Genomic DNA, 18,292 nt, shown 5'->3' on the forward strand with positions numbered 1-18,292 from the left:
CAGTAGTAGAGGCGAGCCATAGACGAGGTACACATTTGGCTTTCTTTGCTATGCTTTTAGTAACACAAAAAGCATATCAACTACAGTTACTTCCAGACTGCTTAACATTTAGTACATTTTGTCAATTACTTACTGATGAACACAGGTGGTAAACATCAAAAATCTGCTGCTATATTCCCAATTTTATGATCAAAGCAAACATAAAAATTGAGGTTAGTATTTGTACACTGGTCCTTGCTAATAAAAAAGCTGTTACTAAATATGCAGATGATGCAGGTGTTTATCAGAAAACAGATCTGAACGTTGTCTACCATGTTTCTCTAACTTAAATTCGTTTACACTATTTGTGAAATGTAGACATTATCTTGTGTAACATTTGTGTAAAGCCCAGTTAGGAATCCAAACATTTGATAAAATTAAACTCTTGGAGGTTTTGGCAGGTCAGCTGAGTTCCTTTAAGTGACAAAACCTTATTTTCCTAACACTAACAGGAATGCTTTAAATTCTTAAAAAATGCCTAAGAAGCTCAAAGTAAAACTAAATAACCCTAAGGTATTTTATGTTGAATAATCAGAAACATCTTCAGTTAATGAAAGAGTTGGATTTTATTCTTGTAAAAAAAAATCTCTATGTAGTAATCATTTATGTTTTAATGGTGGCAAAACAGCAGAGAAAAATAAATACACGATTGTTTTAGAGCAACATGCTCTGCTGGAAGAATGCTGGAAGAAAGATCAAGTTGTAGAAGTTTGACCGGTCCACTCCCAAATAAATCTGCATTGCTTACAGGTAATGTAATGGTCAGACAAATTGGGAGTACACTTTGTTTGAAAGAAAAATGCTAAAAGTGCTTTAAAGAAAATGTTCACCACAAGGCAGAAAAACAAAAAGATAAAAAGGTCAGATCTTCATCCTGTCTTTAAATTAGGCAAATAACAGAGTTCCTTCATCACTTTCAAACCAACCTGGTTGTCCTTCGTCGTCTGTATTGCTCTCCTAAAGCTTATTTTCCTTCATCTTCTGCGTCGTAGGTGCGTCACAGTACCACAAACAGACACAAAATACATATTTGCTTAACCAAATCCGCAGGCAAAACAACCATCTTTGGTCCACTTCCAAATTCTCCGGCTCCACACTCATTTGGTCATTTGTTACTCGTGCCACCTCCTGCATTTTCTGTGATTGAATGTGTTTGTTGGAGAAGAGACAGAAGCTGCAGACAATGCACTTTGCATTTCGCCCTGCTCCTCTGCTCTCTCTTGTTGTAGTTTCTGTGTGCTGTTGAGGTCAGACTGGCACAGGCAAGATTTGTACAGACAGGAGCTGCAATGTGTCTGTGTGAGGCAGTGTAGGTGCTGTTTAACAGCTGAGCTTATAAGGGCTGCTGCAGCATGGTTGGTCCGGGCTGGAGCCTTTGTTTAAGCACCACACAGTAAGCAGAATGAAGCTCTCTCACACAACACTTGGAAGCATTGCGTTGTTGACTGCTTGCATCCTTACCTCAGCATTTGACCACAAGCAGATTTTTTTCCCCCTACGGACGAGTGCCATGTACAGCAAAGACTGCAAAATGAAAATTTAGTGGCATCTGCAGGGATTTCTGAATACAATAAAAGGTTAACAGAGATATCCAGCACATTTAAGGAAGTCCCCTTTTATAAAACATTAAAGATCCACTCTGAACGTCTTTTGATCTATTGTAAAAGTGTCCCCAGTGGTCTTCTAATTATAATTATGCCATTTTTAGCCCCCCCCCCCCCCCCATTTTTTTTTTTTTTTTTACTTTCAAGTGGTTGGCACGGACAAACCCCGCCCCTCTTCCTCTCCCCATGACTGAAGGCTCTGTTTACTCTCCTGCTAGCTTACAGCCCCTCATACCCAACCTAAAAATGGTGATCAATATTAGAGTCATCCACCCGTACAACTTACATCCAGATTCCAGTTCAGACGAGGAAAAAAAAACAAAGACGTTCATGGATCTATGTCTGCAAGTGAATGCATCAGAATTGTGACCCACCCAGTGTGTTTTTTTCCATCACAAATACGTTTTTTCTCATCTGCTCCTGATTCACAATGCTTTGAATGAAGAAATACTCAGAAATGCAATTCTGAGCTTACTTGTCTTTGTGTCATTCATCAACAGAAAAATGCCAAAAGAACATGTTAAAAGCACCGTTTTCATCAAAGTGGATCTTTAAGAAGAAATTTTCAGTTGCGCCCTGATGAAAATATAATTGTGCAGCCATCTCTGGCCTCCATGTTCTTTTCCTGTACTCTAAAAGTGCAAATGAAACTTTTGCAATGGCCAAACCGCTCAACTTTCTTTTCCTTCTCTACTTGTCCACAGTGAGCATCTTTCCTGCGCCTTCACTTTCTTTTTGCACGGGGAAAGCAATGTGTGCACCAGTGTGGAGATCAACCAGCATCAGCCCATCTACCATCTCACAGAGGAGCACCTCACTCTGGCCCAGCAGGCATCCACTCCATTTCAAGGTGAGTTCTTGCCCGATGCCCTAAACTCTGTAACCGTCCTATGATGTTTAACTCTAGTGGCTTGTTTACCTTTGTAATACCTGTTGCTGCTGCACGGTTTGCTAATGCGTGTGAAGCCTAAGGAGTAAAGATCATTTGGATACATTTTACAGTTAAACACACATCTATGGTTCATCATTGTTTATTTGGTTCTTGTGTTGAGTACAATTTACTGGAAACCCTACTAGTTGCATGTTATTATGGGATTTCTGCATCATAATAATGTCACAGGCTGAAAGTCTTTACTTTGACACTTAAAAATAGATTTAAACTCTGAAGACGGGATCTAATTCTGCAATATCTTGATTCTCAAATTAGCCTCACCCTCCATTCCAAAACAAGAAAGTAACAAACAATGCAGTTCCTCCAATGACCACTAGAGGCTGGCTGCAAACAAGAGCACTTTTCTCGAGTCCTGTCTTGTCAGTTAACATTTTTGATGGGTTTTCTTTCTCTTTGTTTTTTCCCCTATTCATGATAACTGTATATGGATAATCATTTTCATTTATTAAAGCTCAAATTTGTGCAGGGCAGTTGTCCAAATTTGAACCCAACACAGCTTAAGATATTACTAATGGTTATTTTGGGAGCATTGTTGAGTTGGCCGGTCCAAACTCCAGTCTGTGTGCTCATCCCGCTTCAGGCCTCCAGAGATAATGCGTCCAATGTCCAAATGTCCATGCACTTGACACAAAGGGTTTTTAACAATCAAATAGTTCACAGGGATGTCAGTGATGGCAGAAATGCTGAGACACATCTATCCTACTCAGGTGGGTGACAACTCGCCTGGTCCAAAGTGTTTTGCCAGAAGAGCTGACAGCCTGTTCATGTAAGAGTATACAAAAACTATTTTAAAGAGTCAACACGATTGTATTCCACATAACTGATACTTTTTTTTGTTCATTTAGTAAACCCAAATATTAGGGATCTCTCAGTAATGCTTTGTTAGAGCGTATGGCGGCTGCTGAACATGTGCACATGAATGTATCTGGTAATCATGGTGTCTCCTTTTAAAAAAAAAAGTGCTGTTTATATATTCAATTCCAACTTTCTGTTAAAGATTTATTATGGGAAAATTGCTTGTTGGATCTGACTGGTCCATATTTTTATCTGGGTGGTCGGTGGCATTCATCATTAGCCATAAAGGCGTCACTTGTGTGATCCACCACAGCGGTCTTCGTGAGCTGTTTGATTATTGTCCTTTGACACTCCTCTTTTTCTTATTTTGAATGGATGAGGAGGTGTCATTCTGGAAAAAGGCCCTCCTCTTGTTAAGGGGACCTGCATCTGTTTTGCTTTGAAAACCCATGTAACCCTTGTGCTATCCTAGGCACTTTAATGTTGGGAGTGGGGTCATCTGGACCCCACAAGACAGTGCGCTAAACCTTTTTTCTTCAATGACTTTTTTTAATCTTCACTGGTGTCCATGGATTATATGAAATCTTCTCCACCGTTATCCACCTTTGTCATGGTAGGGAGAACACGACAATGTAAGGGTGGGGTCATTTTGACCCCACAAGACAGTAAAAGGGGTACGGTGATGTGTGTTGGTAGAGTATGTTTTATCAGCAGCACTTTGTGTTCAGAGCGTGTGTTGGTAGAGTGTAGGTTCTCCAGCTCGCTTACCGAGCCAAGGATTCCGGGTCCTTTTTACCCATCTCCTTTCCTTCCCCTCTCACCTCCACCAAGCTTGGTTTACTGTGCGGCGGAGCGCTTGGGCCTCTCCAGGATGTGACCTCATAAAAGGGCGCAGAGTGAATGTAATGAACTCTCAGCCCATTACACTGATCTGAGCACATTTGACGCGTCTTCAGGGAGCCAGAGATGGACTCGCTGGCAGAAGGGGTGGATGGAGGAGGTGGGGGGGGGGGGGGGGGGGGGGGGATGGAGAGGATGGTAAACCAGCTCCATAGCTGTGCTGGGTTTGATCTCTCCTCCAGAAAGTTTTGCTGCAGCAAATCCTGAAATATCTGCACACATTGAAATTTGATTAAATCAGAATTAATATGATGACTTATTGATACATAAGTAATAAGCGGTAAGCTTTAGCATCTATAAAAGTATTATAAGTATATAAACACTTTTCTTTCTCTATTTTAATTGAACATTCAGATAGACATCAAGCTGCTTTTAATATTTGAAAAAATATACTTGTCAATCATAAATACCTAGAATACCGCCTGTTTTATTTCACTAAAAATATTTCTTTGCCTCAGAGTACCTTAGTGCTCCTTCGGCTCTCCTGCCACTTATCTCTTTCTCCCACCTGTCAGCCACGAGTGTTGGAACTGAACATCTGAAGTCTCTTTCAAAATGTTCCCTACCTTCTCCGTCATCGTTGTAGTCTTCAAGATTTCATTCCAGGTTCATTTGGTAACGGCTGGGCACCATCGTGGTGACATAAAGTTCAAATCCCACAAAATTCTGAAGGACTCGTTTTGTCTGGAGCGCTTCAACAGACAGCCAGTAGCTGGTGGAGCTGTTTGTAGTCAAATTAAAGAAATACAAGTTGCTTTTTACACAGAAATGGTAACTACGGTACAGCTTTGTGGCGTAAAGTCAGTCAGAGTTTCCTCTGAAACATGTTGTTCTGTCTTTGGATGTCTTTTCTTCTTAATTCCAACAATGTGAAAAGAAGATAATAGGAAAAATGTAGATGCTTGGGGGAAGGTAGGTTGTGATGAGCAACTTAAAAAAATAGATTGTGTAACTGTAAAGATCATGGAAAATGTGCAAAAAAACAAAGTTTCACGAGGAATCCAATGTATTGTCATGTTGTCAGAGTACGGCTATTTGTTCTTGTATGAATATATACAACTTTTCTTTGGTCCAAGGTCTCCACAAAAGCCATCTGTGGTGTCTGAACAGGTCTGGCCATTATGGTTTTCGAGTAATTCCTGTGGGAAACGCCATAATATCAAGGAGTTGGAATTCATTATATTGTTTCCTGTAAATCCCTTAATCCTGTGTGGTAAGGGCAGATTTCAGCACTGCCGTTAAACTGCCACAGAGACGGGTTTTTGCCCAATGTAAACCTGAAGTGGCTGCTCCAGAAAACCCAATAATCATTGGATTAGAGCTAAATTCAGTGTGCGCAAAAAATAAATAAAAAAGGTGGGGAATTCACCCACGCTTTAGTGTTTCTGGAGAAAATATCCAGAAGCCTTGCTGCATACAGCTCACCTTCACTCCCCTATCCTCTTCTTTTCCTTTGTCCTTTGCCATTTTTTTTTGTCATGAAAGCTTTTTCTGCGGTTCAGCCACTGGATCAATACTTGGGAACAGAGGCCATACAGTCTACTAATGACATACTAGAAAGGCAGAGCAGAGTGACAATAACAAACACTCTCTCACACTCCCACCCAGACAGTCTGCCTCTTGAGCCATTATAGTCGCCCGCTGCATTCCAATGCATTATGTACACAGTGAGAGATGACACATTTTGTGTTGCTGCATAAATGCATGACACCAATTGAAATGCTTACGGGTTCCGTGCTCACATGTATGCATTTTTATGAGGTTATCTGCAATGGCTAATAGATGTTTTATTAGCAGAGGGATTGCTTCTGTCTGTCACCCTCATACATTTGGGAAGGTCCTGTGTGTTTGTCGGGCGCAACCCTTTTTAGAAGCCACTGTTTATGGGCTGTGAGTGGCTGCTTCTCTCTGCTAATTGGCTTATGGGAACCGACAGCTAGAAAGCTTTTTGGTGTTTTTAGCATGTTCTTGTGGCATTTGCTGATGTCAGAGGACACGTATGAAGAAAATTAGGCTTAAAGACCCACTCCAGGGGCTGTAAGTTAGCGTGAGAGGGTGTAAACACAGGGATGATGGGAAATGAGCACAGGCCTACTCCTTGCCAACAGTCTCGCCCACAACTTAAAGGTGAATTTCTAATTAACTCCTGCCGCTCTGCAGAAACTATGTCCTAGAAAATGACAATTTAAAAAAAAAAAGATGCCTAAAAATGGCTTAATCATAATTAAAAGACCACTGGGAACGCTTTGACAATAGATCAAAGTGGGACTGTTATGAGAAAAACCCTAATTAAACTGTAACATTTGTCCCAATCATAAACTCAAAAATGCTTCATGCTTCGTTCTGTATTTTTGTACTTAATAATGTAGGCTAAGTGTTAACATCACATGAACCAAATGTAATCAAATTAATGAAAAACGATGATGAATTTATTCATTTACATCAAAAACACATGCTGTTAGGTCTATAAATAGCAAAGTCAAAGCAATCATAACTATGATCTATGAATTCCTGCATGGATCGGCTTGTTTCATTTTTGTTCTGTTTTGAACTCATTCCACGCAGAAGGAGAAAATGTTTTCTTTGCTATTTTCTGATTGCAGATAGACATTTTTAAAGAATTATTCTACTAATATTTTAAAGTCATATGACCAAAAAAATAATAGGAAGTTTGCACATTTCTAGATACTGACATCAGTAAAAATGCTGCAGAACTGAAGTAAGAACATTTCCAAACTCTTCTCACCAGTCATCCTGAGTCCATTCGGCCTGAACGGGACACTCACGGGCCAATCATTCAAGATGTCAGACCCTCCCACCCAGAAACTGATTGAGGAGTGGAACCAGTTCTATCCCATAAGTCCCAGTGCTAAACAGACTGTATCAGAGGACAAGCCTGAGGACATGGACTGGGAGGATGACTCTCTGGCCTCCGTGGAGGTCCTTGTTGGTCAGTTTTTCTTTTTCTTGTGAATTTTTGAATCAAAGAAGATCCTTTCGTTGTTTGTTTTTGGTTTCTGAAAATCTCCGTTTGTTAACATGCAGGTGGTGTGCGTATGGTATACCCAGCCTGTCTGGTGCTGGTACCCCAATCGGACATCCCTGTTGTGACCCCTGTGGGGTCCTCTCAGTGTACTGCCGTCTACTCGGGTGGCTATCAAGTGCCTGCTATGCAGCGAGAGCCTGCCATGTCTTTGGTGACCCTCACACCTCCCACATCACCTGAGGAGGTGCACACAGGTACAGTTGATGCTGTTTTCTTGACAGTCTGGAGAACTTGTCTTTGGTACAACGGCCTGATAACCCGTGTTCTTCTTCCTCCCAGTGGACTCTCACTCTGCCCAGAAGTGGCTAAAGATGCCTTCATCTTCAGATGTGTTTAGCGTGGACAGAACAAATCACCACGGGGGAAAGGTTCCCCGTCGGCTCGCCAGTCAGGTGGTGGAGCGTGTCTGGCAAGAGTGCAATATCAACCGAGCCCAGAACAAGTGAGTCTGGGATTTTTATTTTCTTCTAAATTCACATTTTTTTCCAACATTCGATCGTACAATAAGATGTGAGGATGGTGTCTGAAATCTTTCTGTTAACTTGCACTTGTGTTTTCACTGTTGCAACCAAAAAAAATCATGACCTTTATTTTGGATAAAGCCACAAATGAGATCAAACATCCCACCTTCATGAGAGCTAACCCTCCTAAAAACTGAAATCCCACCTATTCCTTATCAGTTTATCAAGGGGGATCAAAATGTTACAGGGTTGTTCTCTTAGACCAGCGGTCTGCAACTTTTAATGTGAAAGAGCCATTTGGTTCAGTTTCTTCCAGACCAAAATTCAACAAGAGCCAGAAAGTCTTACCTAAAAAACACTTAAGTAATGTTTTTGATGACATTAAGGCCATTCGTTTATAAAATCTAGCTCTTAAATATTTTTATATATTTACATTATTAATATTATTTTTTTCTATATATCATAATTTTAACTTAATTTTACTTTTTACAGCAGAACATGTGAGTTCCTTTCAAAATAAAATACACTTTGTATTAAATAAGATCCTTGCGCTGCCTCATTATGACATCGATGCACCTTCAGACATTTTCTCCTTTTACTATCAAATAGAAACAACATCCACTTTTTTTCTAATCTGTACATGTAAATGTCATTTCTAGACTTTGAGAGCTTTGCCTCTTAACAGCAGCTAGACTCTGTTGTTCAGCAGAAGAAAAGAATATTGGGTTGAAGCTTATTCTAAGAAGAAACTATTATGACAATAGATTAAACATTTTAACCATAATTTTGCTGTTATGACGTGTTAAAAATCTTACCATTGGTAACAAAACTTAATAAAAGAAAAAAAATTAGCCTAAATTACAAACCCACTATTTATTCAAATCTTTAATCTATAAAGGCTTCATGTGGCTCCGAACACACAGGTTGCAGACGCTTGTCTTAGATCATTGCATCTTATGCACGTTTATGACTTTATAATATTTTTCCTTCTTGTTTTTCTCAATTGTTATCAAAAGAAAACATTTATACTAATTGTTTTGATAGCAGCACCAGAAAATCTATTTTAATTAGTCTAAAAATCTACTTATAACTATAATTTGAGGCTTGGTTATAAATTGATGATGATCGTATCATCAAAGATCGCTGCATCTTCATCTCTTGGGCTCACTTTATCTCTCTTTTTTTATCAAGTATGGTCAGATTTTGATCCTGAAACTGCTTGTAGCAGTCCCAAAGCCACAGCAAATCTAGGCCCTCCTGTTTGGTTTTTGTCCTGTGGTCTGTTGTATAATTCAACGACAGTGAATCTGACACATTGAGAACACCCCAGGATCTGTTACTCCTTGACCAAGCACAGAATGTCGCCTATAGTTAGCTTTTGGCTCGTCAGCCAAAGTATTTTTGCTTTAGAGATGGTGATAAAATCCTCTCTACTACAGAGCTCTTCCACTGACACAATGAAGAAGCTTCCTCATTATCTTTTGTGTGGAGCAGAATAGTCTTTTCTCCACAGAAACAAGTGCTTAGGAACTACTTGATAGAAGGTTATATGAGCTTTAAACGGTTTTTCCTCCCCCAGGCGGAAGTTTTCTGCAACAACTAATTGTACTGGTGAGGAAGAGGTGCCGGAGAAAGTGGGAGCCTGGGATTTTGTGGAGCCTTCACAGAGGTCGTATTGTGTCTGTTCCAGGTCAGTCACTTCTGTCATGCCTTGTGTTAAAGCGATGAATCAGTTTCCAGTGTTCCCTCAATTATACGAGTTATGTTCTAGAAATAACCCGCATTAAAGTCAATACATTCTGTACTGGTTACATTGACTGATTGACGCGGCCGACAGCCAATCAGGATACAGAACACAGCAAGACCACAAATAATGAACCGCATTTTAGCGAGGCAACATTGTAAACTAATTTATTTTACAGATTTGACTGAAAATCTATGGCTTTTCACGAAAAGATACTTAAAAAAACATTTAAATGAAAGAGAAAAACTATGTAAATGTAAAAATGTTACCTTAGTGTTCATTGAGCAATTTTATAAAGTAATCGCTTGTTCTGAGTTTCTCGTGAGTTTTGGGGGTTTTGTCTCTTTTTGCTGTTTTGCTTCATCGCCTGATCTGGCTATGTTTTCTGTCTCCATTGAAGACACAAGTCAGTAAAGCAGCGAGCTGGTGGCGCCCAAGGTCTAACGCAGTCAATGGGACAGCCCTCACAACCCCCAACCAAGCACAAAACTGGAGGAGAAAAGGTGGATAAAGGTGAAAAGCAACAGAAAAGACCTCAAACTCCCTTCCATCATCGCAACTTGACCAGCGATGAGACATCTATGGAGACGGAAGCAGCAGTAGGCCAGAGACTAAACTTGAGAGGTCAGGACGGAGGACGCTTTCGCTCTGCAAATGTCACCACCATTCCCAAAGCCCCCCAACTCCAAAGTGGGAGGATCAGCACTGGCCCCTCGGAACAGGTCAACTCCCCCCAACCCCCACCACTTAGCCCGCACCCCTGTGACCGTGGAGAGGAGTCAGGGGAGGGCATGAGGAACCCTTCAACACCCAACAACCAACACTTTTACCAGCCACCCTTGGAGCCCTGCCTCATTGGGGTGAAAGGTGGCGGCGAGGACGCCGGGGGCCTGGTGTGTTTGAATCAGCACTTCCACTCCACTCACCCCCACCCTCATTCTGGGACCTCAGCTCTCACGGAGCCCCCAGAGCCCACTGTGTATGTCAGCGCAGCGGTTAATCTGGAAGATGACAGCTCTCTTACACCATGGAGGTTATATAACCTTCCCCGCAGGAAAGAGGCAGAGGTGCCCACGCCCGTGCTGCCCATTGACAGGCTGAGGGATGAGATCCTACCACAGGAACTGGTGTCAGTCACAGAGTAAGTTTGAACTTCCACCAACCACTGTCCTCTCTGACGCACAGCATTTATTTCTGCCAGAATTCTTGTTGTTCCAAAAAAGAAAACATGTAGAGAGATTTGTAAAAGCACCTCATTCCTCTTTATCACTCTCATAAGTGAAGCACAGTCGTCTCTTAATGACTTTTTTTCATTTTACATCATGTATTGTGTTGTGTTATTAACTCCTTCACACAATCAAGTGGAAAAGTATTAATTGCTTTAGATCAATGGTTCCCGAATACGTCGGTGTGATGAACCTTTTGATCGCGAAGGATGCGTGGCTAGATCACAGGCCATGAAAAAGGAACAAAAAATGTACGTTGCGCTGTCTGTGTAGAACATGCTGGGGGGGGGCAACGAACAGGTAGAGAGGCGGGGGCGGGGCTTAGACTCACCGCTTATGATTCCAGACCCGCAACAAACTAACAGCTGATAAATATCCTGACAGCATTTTGAATCAATACAAGTATTGCCAAATGAACTATCGGCAAAAACATATTTTCAAACACATCTAGTGTTGCGGCTCCCTGTGCTTTCATCTCAGTGGGAAACTGATCCAAATGGCTCTTTGAGAGGTACAAGTTGTCGACCCCTGTACTAAACTAAGCACTCCGCTACCAGATGTTGGGTTTTTATCCTTCTGCAAAACTTCAGAAAGGTGTGAGCATTCAGCGTCAGACCTCTAACTGTGGATCAAGCTGCTAATGTGACCTATTTGTTCTGGACTGGCCCAGGGTCAGTCACTCAAAAACAACCTTGATCAGCACACCAACTGAACGTCTCTGTTGTCAGGACACTGTCCATTGCGGCACCGTGGATATAAGATGTACAAACACACGCGTCCAATGCATTAACAGTATGTTAGTTAGACCTGGACTAAGTTACTTCTCCCCCCTCATTTGCCAAACAGGAAGTACCTGCTGGTTCCAAAAGCCAAAATCCCATAGACTTCTAGAGAGAAATAAACAAGCTGTAATCAGTCAGACTAACAATTTTTTCTCTGAGACTATTTTAACATGTTCTTGGTGATACAAATCGTATTTTTCATAGTCTTTTTTTGTTGTTGTGCAAGTAATTGAAGTTATAAACGGACCAATTAGATGTCTCGATAAAACTTGGTGGTCCTACGACAAATGTTTGAAATATTTGATTGACAGATTCTCCCAAGGTCTCTTTATAGTGGTAGGGGTGTGGCGTTCTAACAAGCTCACTCCTGATTGGTGAGAGCGGTTGCCATAGAAATGTAGACTCAGACTGACTTTCACCAATCACTCATCTGGTTCTAACATGCCGATGTCCACATCGTGGAAAAATGTCAACTGAAAGGACTTTAGTTTGTTAAAGTCATTCTCTATGGGTGACATCAAACTCAGTCCCTCCACTTCTCATTTACCGTATACAGTCAGTGGTCCAATTCAACAAGCTCTTAAAGGAAAATAATGGAAGAACCTTGTTGTATTCCTACATATTCATCTAAATTTAGCATTTTATTTTGTAACTATTTATTTCCTGTTATTTAACCAGGAAAGTCTCATTGAGATCCATTGATCTTCCTTTTCAAGGGAGTCCTGGCCAAGAGGCAGAAAGTTACAGACATCCTAGACATTTCATACCCGTTTTTTTTTTTTTAAAAAAAGGTAAAAAATGCTTAAAACAACTGCAGGGTAATGAGTTCACTTTAAAAAATTTGGAGCTTGTTTCAAAATGGGCTTGCATGCCGAAAAGGTGGGGGCACCCTCGGCTTTAGACCACATTACGAGGTATTTTTGTTTTTCCTGAGTAGAAAAAGTAAGGGGTTCTTCCTGCTCCAGAGGAAGTCATGGTGACGATGACAATGCAGGGTGGGGAAGTGTCTGTGGGCTTATGTAACCCTGAGGGGTCAGCCACTTGGATGGCCTTATCTTGTGAGCTGTAATCCTTCCAGCTACAGCCCTGCAAGGCTGCTAATCTCTCACTCAGGCCTCTGTGCAGCATCACCTTGCATCGGAGCTGGACATGCATGTGGAGCGCAGAAGGGCGTCGGAAGCATTTAGGAGCAGGGATGAGGCACAAATTGGGCCTCATCCCTGCTCCGCTGTCATCTTCTCTCCCTTTCCTCCCCGGTTTGCAACACATGACAACCAAATAGGTCACAGTTCTGGTTGTGTGTGTGCATGTATGTGTGTGTGAACAAATGGGGCAGCAGTGCTGCAGTTTTCCAGAACCTAGTAGAAACATGATTGGCTGACAGCGAACAACATGCATTAGCTGTGCTGCCTGACAGCTGTCAAAGCTGTTTGCAGCCGCTGACATTTCTGTTCCTGCAGATTAACATGGTAGCAACTGTGGCATGTTAGGATGTCAGACAGATACCTCACAGAAATTAGGCTTATTTTTTGTGAATGCTGGACTATATTTATAATCTCATGTCCCATTCACTCTTCTTCGTTTTATCAAAAGGCAGTGCCTCACATGCCCATTTGTAAAATGAGCTCTGTGATTTCACTAACTCCCCTGTTTCTTTGTTCTCATTACAGTTGTTCTTTGTCTTGTTTCAGATTGATGTCCACGTCTAAATATACGCTGAAAGTGTCCGAGGAGCGCGTTCAAAGATACAGAGCCAGGAGGAACCAGTATTTATCTGCAGCCATAACCGATGGAGAGCACGAGCATGAGGTGGACCCCTATGCCTTTGAGGAGGGGGACGACAAGTTTGTCTTTTCCAGCAAGAAGGATAAGTCTGGAGGGGAGCGCGAGCCAGGCAACAAACACAAGGTAAGGGACAGCGAGTTGAGGCAGTTTCAACCAACAATGCATGAACATAATAAGATTTTTTTTCCATTTCAGTTCATGTATCAGCTTTTAGAAATGACGGACTAGATGATGGAAAGATACTTGTTTCCATAACAACAAACTGAGGACATTTTTGGATTGGCAAACATCACCTCAGATTTTTTTCTTTCTCCCACAACAAATGCTCCACACCAGCTTTCCTGTCTGCCTTCAGCTGCTTACCTAAACATGCTTTTCTGGTGATAACCACACTTGAGCTGTTTTTCAAAGTAAACGTATAATTAGTCAAATTAGTGTCACTCAGAAATGGCTTACAGACCCACTCCGATCGTCTTTTGATCAATAGTAAAAGTGTTCCTAGTGGTCTTTTAATTATGATTCTACTGTTTTTAGCCAAAATCAAAAAACTTGTCCTTTTCTAAGACATAGTTTCTGCAGAGCGACAGGAGTTTATTAGAAATTCACCTTTGTGTTGTGGACAGGACTGTTGACGCAGAGCGACCCGGCTTCCACTTCCACTCCCTGTTACTGAGAGCTCTCTGTTTTCATGCTCTTCTGCTAGCTTACAGCCCTCACACCGCCAACTTAGCATTACCATTGAAACATAAACGGTGAGCAATATTGGAGCAATCCAGCCGCACAGTTTAAATCCAGATTTTCATCAGAGTGGGTCTTTAAATTGTGATGCAATGGACGTGTCAAAGTCCAGAGCTTTAGAGTGGTTTTAGCATTAACCAGTGGACGGTAGATTGGGTCTCACATTATTAGAGCGAGAGGTCTGAAGTTCCTCCACTTTCTGTGAAAACTTCTCTATATGGATGTTAAAAGTTTATATAGTTTTTCCTAAACTGAAGGTTTTGATTCACTTTGAAGGCTGCATTGGTTTATTTAGACGGTGTGATTTTTAAAATGAGTTGCATGATGGGGTGGTTCAGTAAAGGGGGACTAACCCCTCTGTTTGCAAGGGGGGGACACCGGGACTTGTTTTAAACATCTGGGAGCAGACGATGTAGAAACTAGGCCATCGGCACACTCGGCAGCACAACACTAAAAATATGAACCACTTTCCTCAAGCATCCGCTGTCACCGACCAATTCCAACTGAACAGGAAACCATTCCTGAATCGTGGTTGTTGTTCTGGCTCAGAGGAACACCAAACAGCTGTATTCCTCTGCTGCCCTTGTGCGCCTGTTACCTTTGACTCCTGGGGAGTGACACCCCCTGAGCAGGTATTACCCCTGCCTCTCCAGAGAACAGGAAGCGTTTCTATCCAGGTGAACGCAGCTCTCAGCTGAGTAAAGTCCCAGAGGAGTGTTCTGTGCAGTGCAGCGATCCTTTGCTGGATGTGGGGTGTCCTTCATCAGAAGAATAAACGTCCTGCGGGGATCTTGTGTGGAAAATAAAGCAAAGATCAGCCAGTCTTTTAGCTGTGGAGCTATCGACTGCAGCACTGGCCTTGTGACACGTGCTGTAATGGGCACATTGTGTGATAACAGTGCAAAAGTGGTGCGCCTGCTGAATTAAGTGGAGGATAGCAGAGAAGCTGGCTCACACAAACGAGGAAGCGGAATGGGATGGAGTAGAAAGGGGACACTGTCAGACTGACGAGCTTGAAGTAAAACAAGCTTTTGCACAGTCTAAAGCCTTTACACAGACACGCTATTCCAACCAAGGCGCGGCTATTGATGAGGGGGTTAATGCTTTATTACTGCTTTTAAATTGTGGGCATGGTGTGGATGCTGTGCTTTTGTGTGATTGGCCCTTTAAAGGAGATGGATTAAAACCTACGTTAGTCAGAGAATAGCCCCGGAGCGTAATGAAAATCAATGGCACATAACAGTCCTGTTCCTGAGCTGGATCTGCTCCGTACACTGTGTGCGCACACAGCCCGTCATAAGAGCACACTCTCACGATGAAGGCAGGCCCTCCCAGATATTGATGTCTGGCCAGGAAACTGAGAAGCCATTCCTCGGATCCTGATTTCACTTTGCCCCGTGCTGGAAATCCCATTTGCCTCAGAAGAGAAGCTTTCCCTTCATCTTGTTGTCTTGCTTTTTGCTCAATTTCATCTTTTTATTTTTTTTTCATCTATTTACCAATTGCATTTTTTTTTCAGAGATTTATTCTGTGAGGTTCTGACCTGGCAGTTCCACAGTGGTTAATATTGCAATGATGATAGGACCTGTTATACATGCACAAATGGCAAAACATAAAACAACTAATACATCATTTCCATTTCACTACATCAGCTTTACTTCAATAAAAGTCAGCATGACTTAGATAAAACTCCAAAGTACCCACATCTACATAGGGGTCCATGGAGTGGACTTACTCCATCCCAACAGTCCCGCCCACAACTGAGGGAGTCATTAGAAATTGAACGACTTCCTGCTGCTCCACAGAAACTATGTCCTCGAAAATAACACTGCTCTTTTTTTTATTTGGGCTAAAAAAAAACCTGCATAATCATAATCACTGGGAAGACTTTATACAGCGTCAGCTTTCAGGACAGTTTCTGGGCTGCATTAACAGGTGGAGCAGAGTCACTGGACACATCTGACCCCGACTCAGGATGTGTCAATGCGACTGGCAGGCTCTGTGCTCGCGTTGTTCTGAAGTGGAGTCAAGTGGGATCAACTGTCCACCCGGAGAGTTGCAGCTCCCTAATTGTTTTAACTGTGAAATCACTGTTGGCCTCCAACCGGCCACTCATTCAACCTCATCTATGTGCTGTGACTGCAGCCGATATTCATGCTGCTTGTTCAGTCATGCAGGTTTCACAGCCTGCTCTTGTTGCTCTTCTTCACCTGGAGAAGCTAAAGTTCATGCACCAAGCAAAGGAATGCAGTGTTTGAGCCCGAGATCTTCTGCTCCAACTAAATCAGTTAATTCTGGAGACCAGCTTAGCAGTATTACACTGGGTTGTACATTTATTTAGATGATGTTTTAGCTTCATGATATGTACTTAATTTATTTGTTTGGACTGTTAATTGAGAGCACGAAATAACTGAATGCTTGATTAAAATCTGCATTACTGACTGTAATTGTGATATGTCCCCCCTCCAGAGTGAAGATGGAGGAGCGGGTCCATCAGATGGTAAGATGCTTCTTTATTATTCCCAACTGTTCCCTTGGCGACCGCTGTTCAGGCTTCAATATTATGGTCTTATTTAACCAGGAAAATCTGACAGATTGTAATAAGATGAGTCCGTTTTTGTGTCAGTGAGCTACTGTTAAACCAGTAACGGTCTTTCTCAATAAACTCCAGTTCCGTTTAGATGATCTTAATTGGATCTAATTAAGGCTGTGCAGGGTAGAAGCAGTAAAGTTCAAGGCTAAGCGTTTGTTTTTTTGTTTTTTTTACGTCCTTCTGTGTGGGTCTCAGCTTCCACAGCTTCATTTGTTCTTGTGTGTGCTCAGATGCACAGGGGGCAGTGGGCCACAACCGCATGGCCTCCACCAGCCTGATCCACGAGACCGACCTGGTGGTGTCCATCAACGACCTCGACAACCTCTTCAATTCGGACGAAGACGATCTGGCGGTGAGTGGAGACCTCAGCTCACACCGCTGCGCATATCTCATTACGCGTGGCGGTCGGACCAGCCGTGCTAGCGTGTGTTTCTGCCACGCGTGCTGCTGGTCGGTCAGACAGGAATGATGCAGTGTTTACAGAAACTACACGACGGGCAAAATTAGACCATCAGATGGACACACCCCTTTATTATTGTCTTTTGTTCATAGCCCGGTTCCAAGCGACTTGAGCGAACAGACGAAAAAGGAACCAAAGGACTAACCAGCAAGGAACCAAAAGCATCCACGCTGGACCATGTGTCCTGCATTAGTAAGCTCTCACCTTCTGATTTCACTGACTTCTTTGTTTGATGCTCCATTCCTCACTGAAATCTTTGTGCATAAATCTCCAGATCATTCACATCTACAGGGACTTTTTTTTTCTCATTTTGCATCAGTATCTTAAAAATTAAAACTTTTACAACACTTAAAATGTTGGCAGCTATGAAATTAAAGGGAATAAAGCCAAAAATTGAATTATCATGAAAGTGAAACTCTTATACTGTATACATATATATATAGGCTGTGAAAATAATTTCATTTTCTCATTTTTGTTAAAGGGCTTTAATTTTAAAAGGTGTTATGACAAAAATTTTTTTGCCAGAATCCACCTGTTGCTCCAATGCTGTGCTCATATTTGAGTTAAATTGCCACTTAATAAACTTGTGGTATTTACTGTAACTGCACACTTGATGCTCACACTTGGCTCTGCCCCCTAGTGGTGAAAACCATGAATGTGAGTTTGTCACCTTTTAGCTCCAAGCCGAGCATTTTATGAACTATTCCTCAAAGTTCCTGTCAGGAGGATTCACCGGTGTGACTTTGAGCTAAAGTCATATTCACTAACAAACTTATAGTGTGTTTCGAGACTTTGCGGTCTGGGTTCTGTCTGGCATCTTTACGAGCTGGCTTTTTTACCAGCAAACTTGACAAAGCAGTGTAGGCTGATCTCCTTTACATGAAAGGCAAAACTTGCTTTTATCTCCTTTTACACTTTGCTCCAGCAACACTTTCAGATTTCTGTAAAAACACTCATAAAGACAACAAGAAAGGGAAACCTTGATGAAAAGGCAAGCATGTGCCACTAAGCGTTTTATCAGCTGTGGATACAAGCCACTGTGACACTGACACATGGCAGCAGACAGCAGTTTTTGAGTCCTCCTTGTTATCTGAAATGGTTTGTGGCTCAGCTGGATTCTTAACTTTAGTGTCGAAGTGTCGGAGTTCCTGACTGTCGAAATACTGA

At 42.0% G+C, this 18,292-nt stretch overlaps 1 protein-coding gene across 2 annotated transcripts in view; it reads left to right on the plus strand.

Annotated features, from left to right (window-relative positions):
- The window catches only part of med13a (mediator complex subunit 13a), an 84,240-nt gene that overhangs the window by 44,499 nt on the left and 21,449 nt on the right, over positions 1–18,292 (plus strand). For both annotated transcript variants that reach the window (XM_023962920.2, XM_023962921.2), the window contains exons 4-13: positions 2,348–2,493; positions 7,040–7,240; positions 7,336–7,530; positions 7,616–7,778; positions 9,377–9,487; positions 9,942–10,682; positions 13,241–13,457; positions 16,542–16,572; positions 16,896–17,017; positions 17,218–17,317. In XM_023962920.2, coding sequence (XP_023818688.1) covers positions 2,348–2,493; positions 7,040–7,240; positions 7,336–7,530; positions 7,616–7,778; positions 9,377–9,487; positions 9,942–10,682; positions 13,241–13,457; positions 16,542–16,572; positions 16,896–17,017; positions 17,218–17,317 — 2,027 coding nt within the window. The remainder of the gene's footprint in view (positions 1–2,347; positions 2,494–7,039; positions 7,241–7,335; positions 7,531–7,615; positions 7,779–9,376; positions 9,488–9,941; positions 10,683–13,240; positions 13,458–16,541; positions 16,573–16,895; positions 17,018–17,217; positions 17,318–18,292) is intronic.

The sequence above is a fragment of the Oryzias latipes genome, chromosome 14 (genome assembly GCF_053564925.1).
Source record: "Oryzias latipes strain Hd-rR chromosome 14, Olatipes_Hd-rR_3.1".
Lineage (NCBI taxonomy): Eukaryota > Metazoa > Chordata > Actinopteri > Beloniformes > Adrianichthyidae > Oryzias > Oryzias latipes.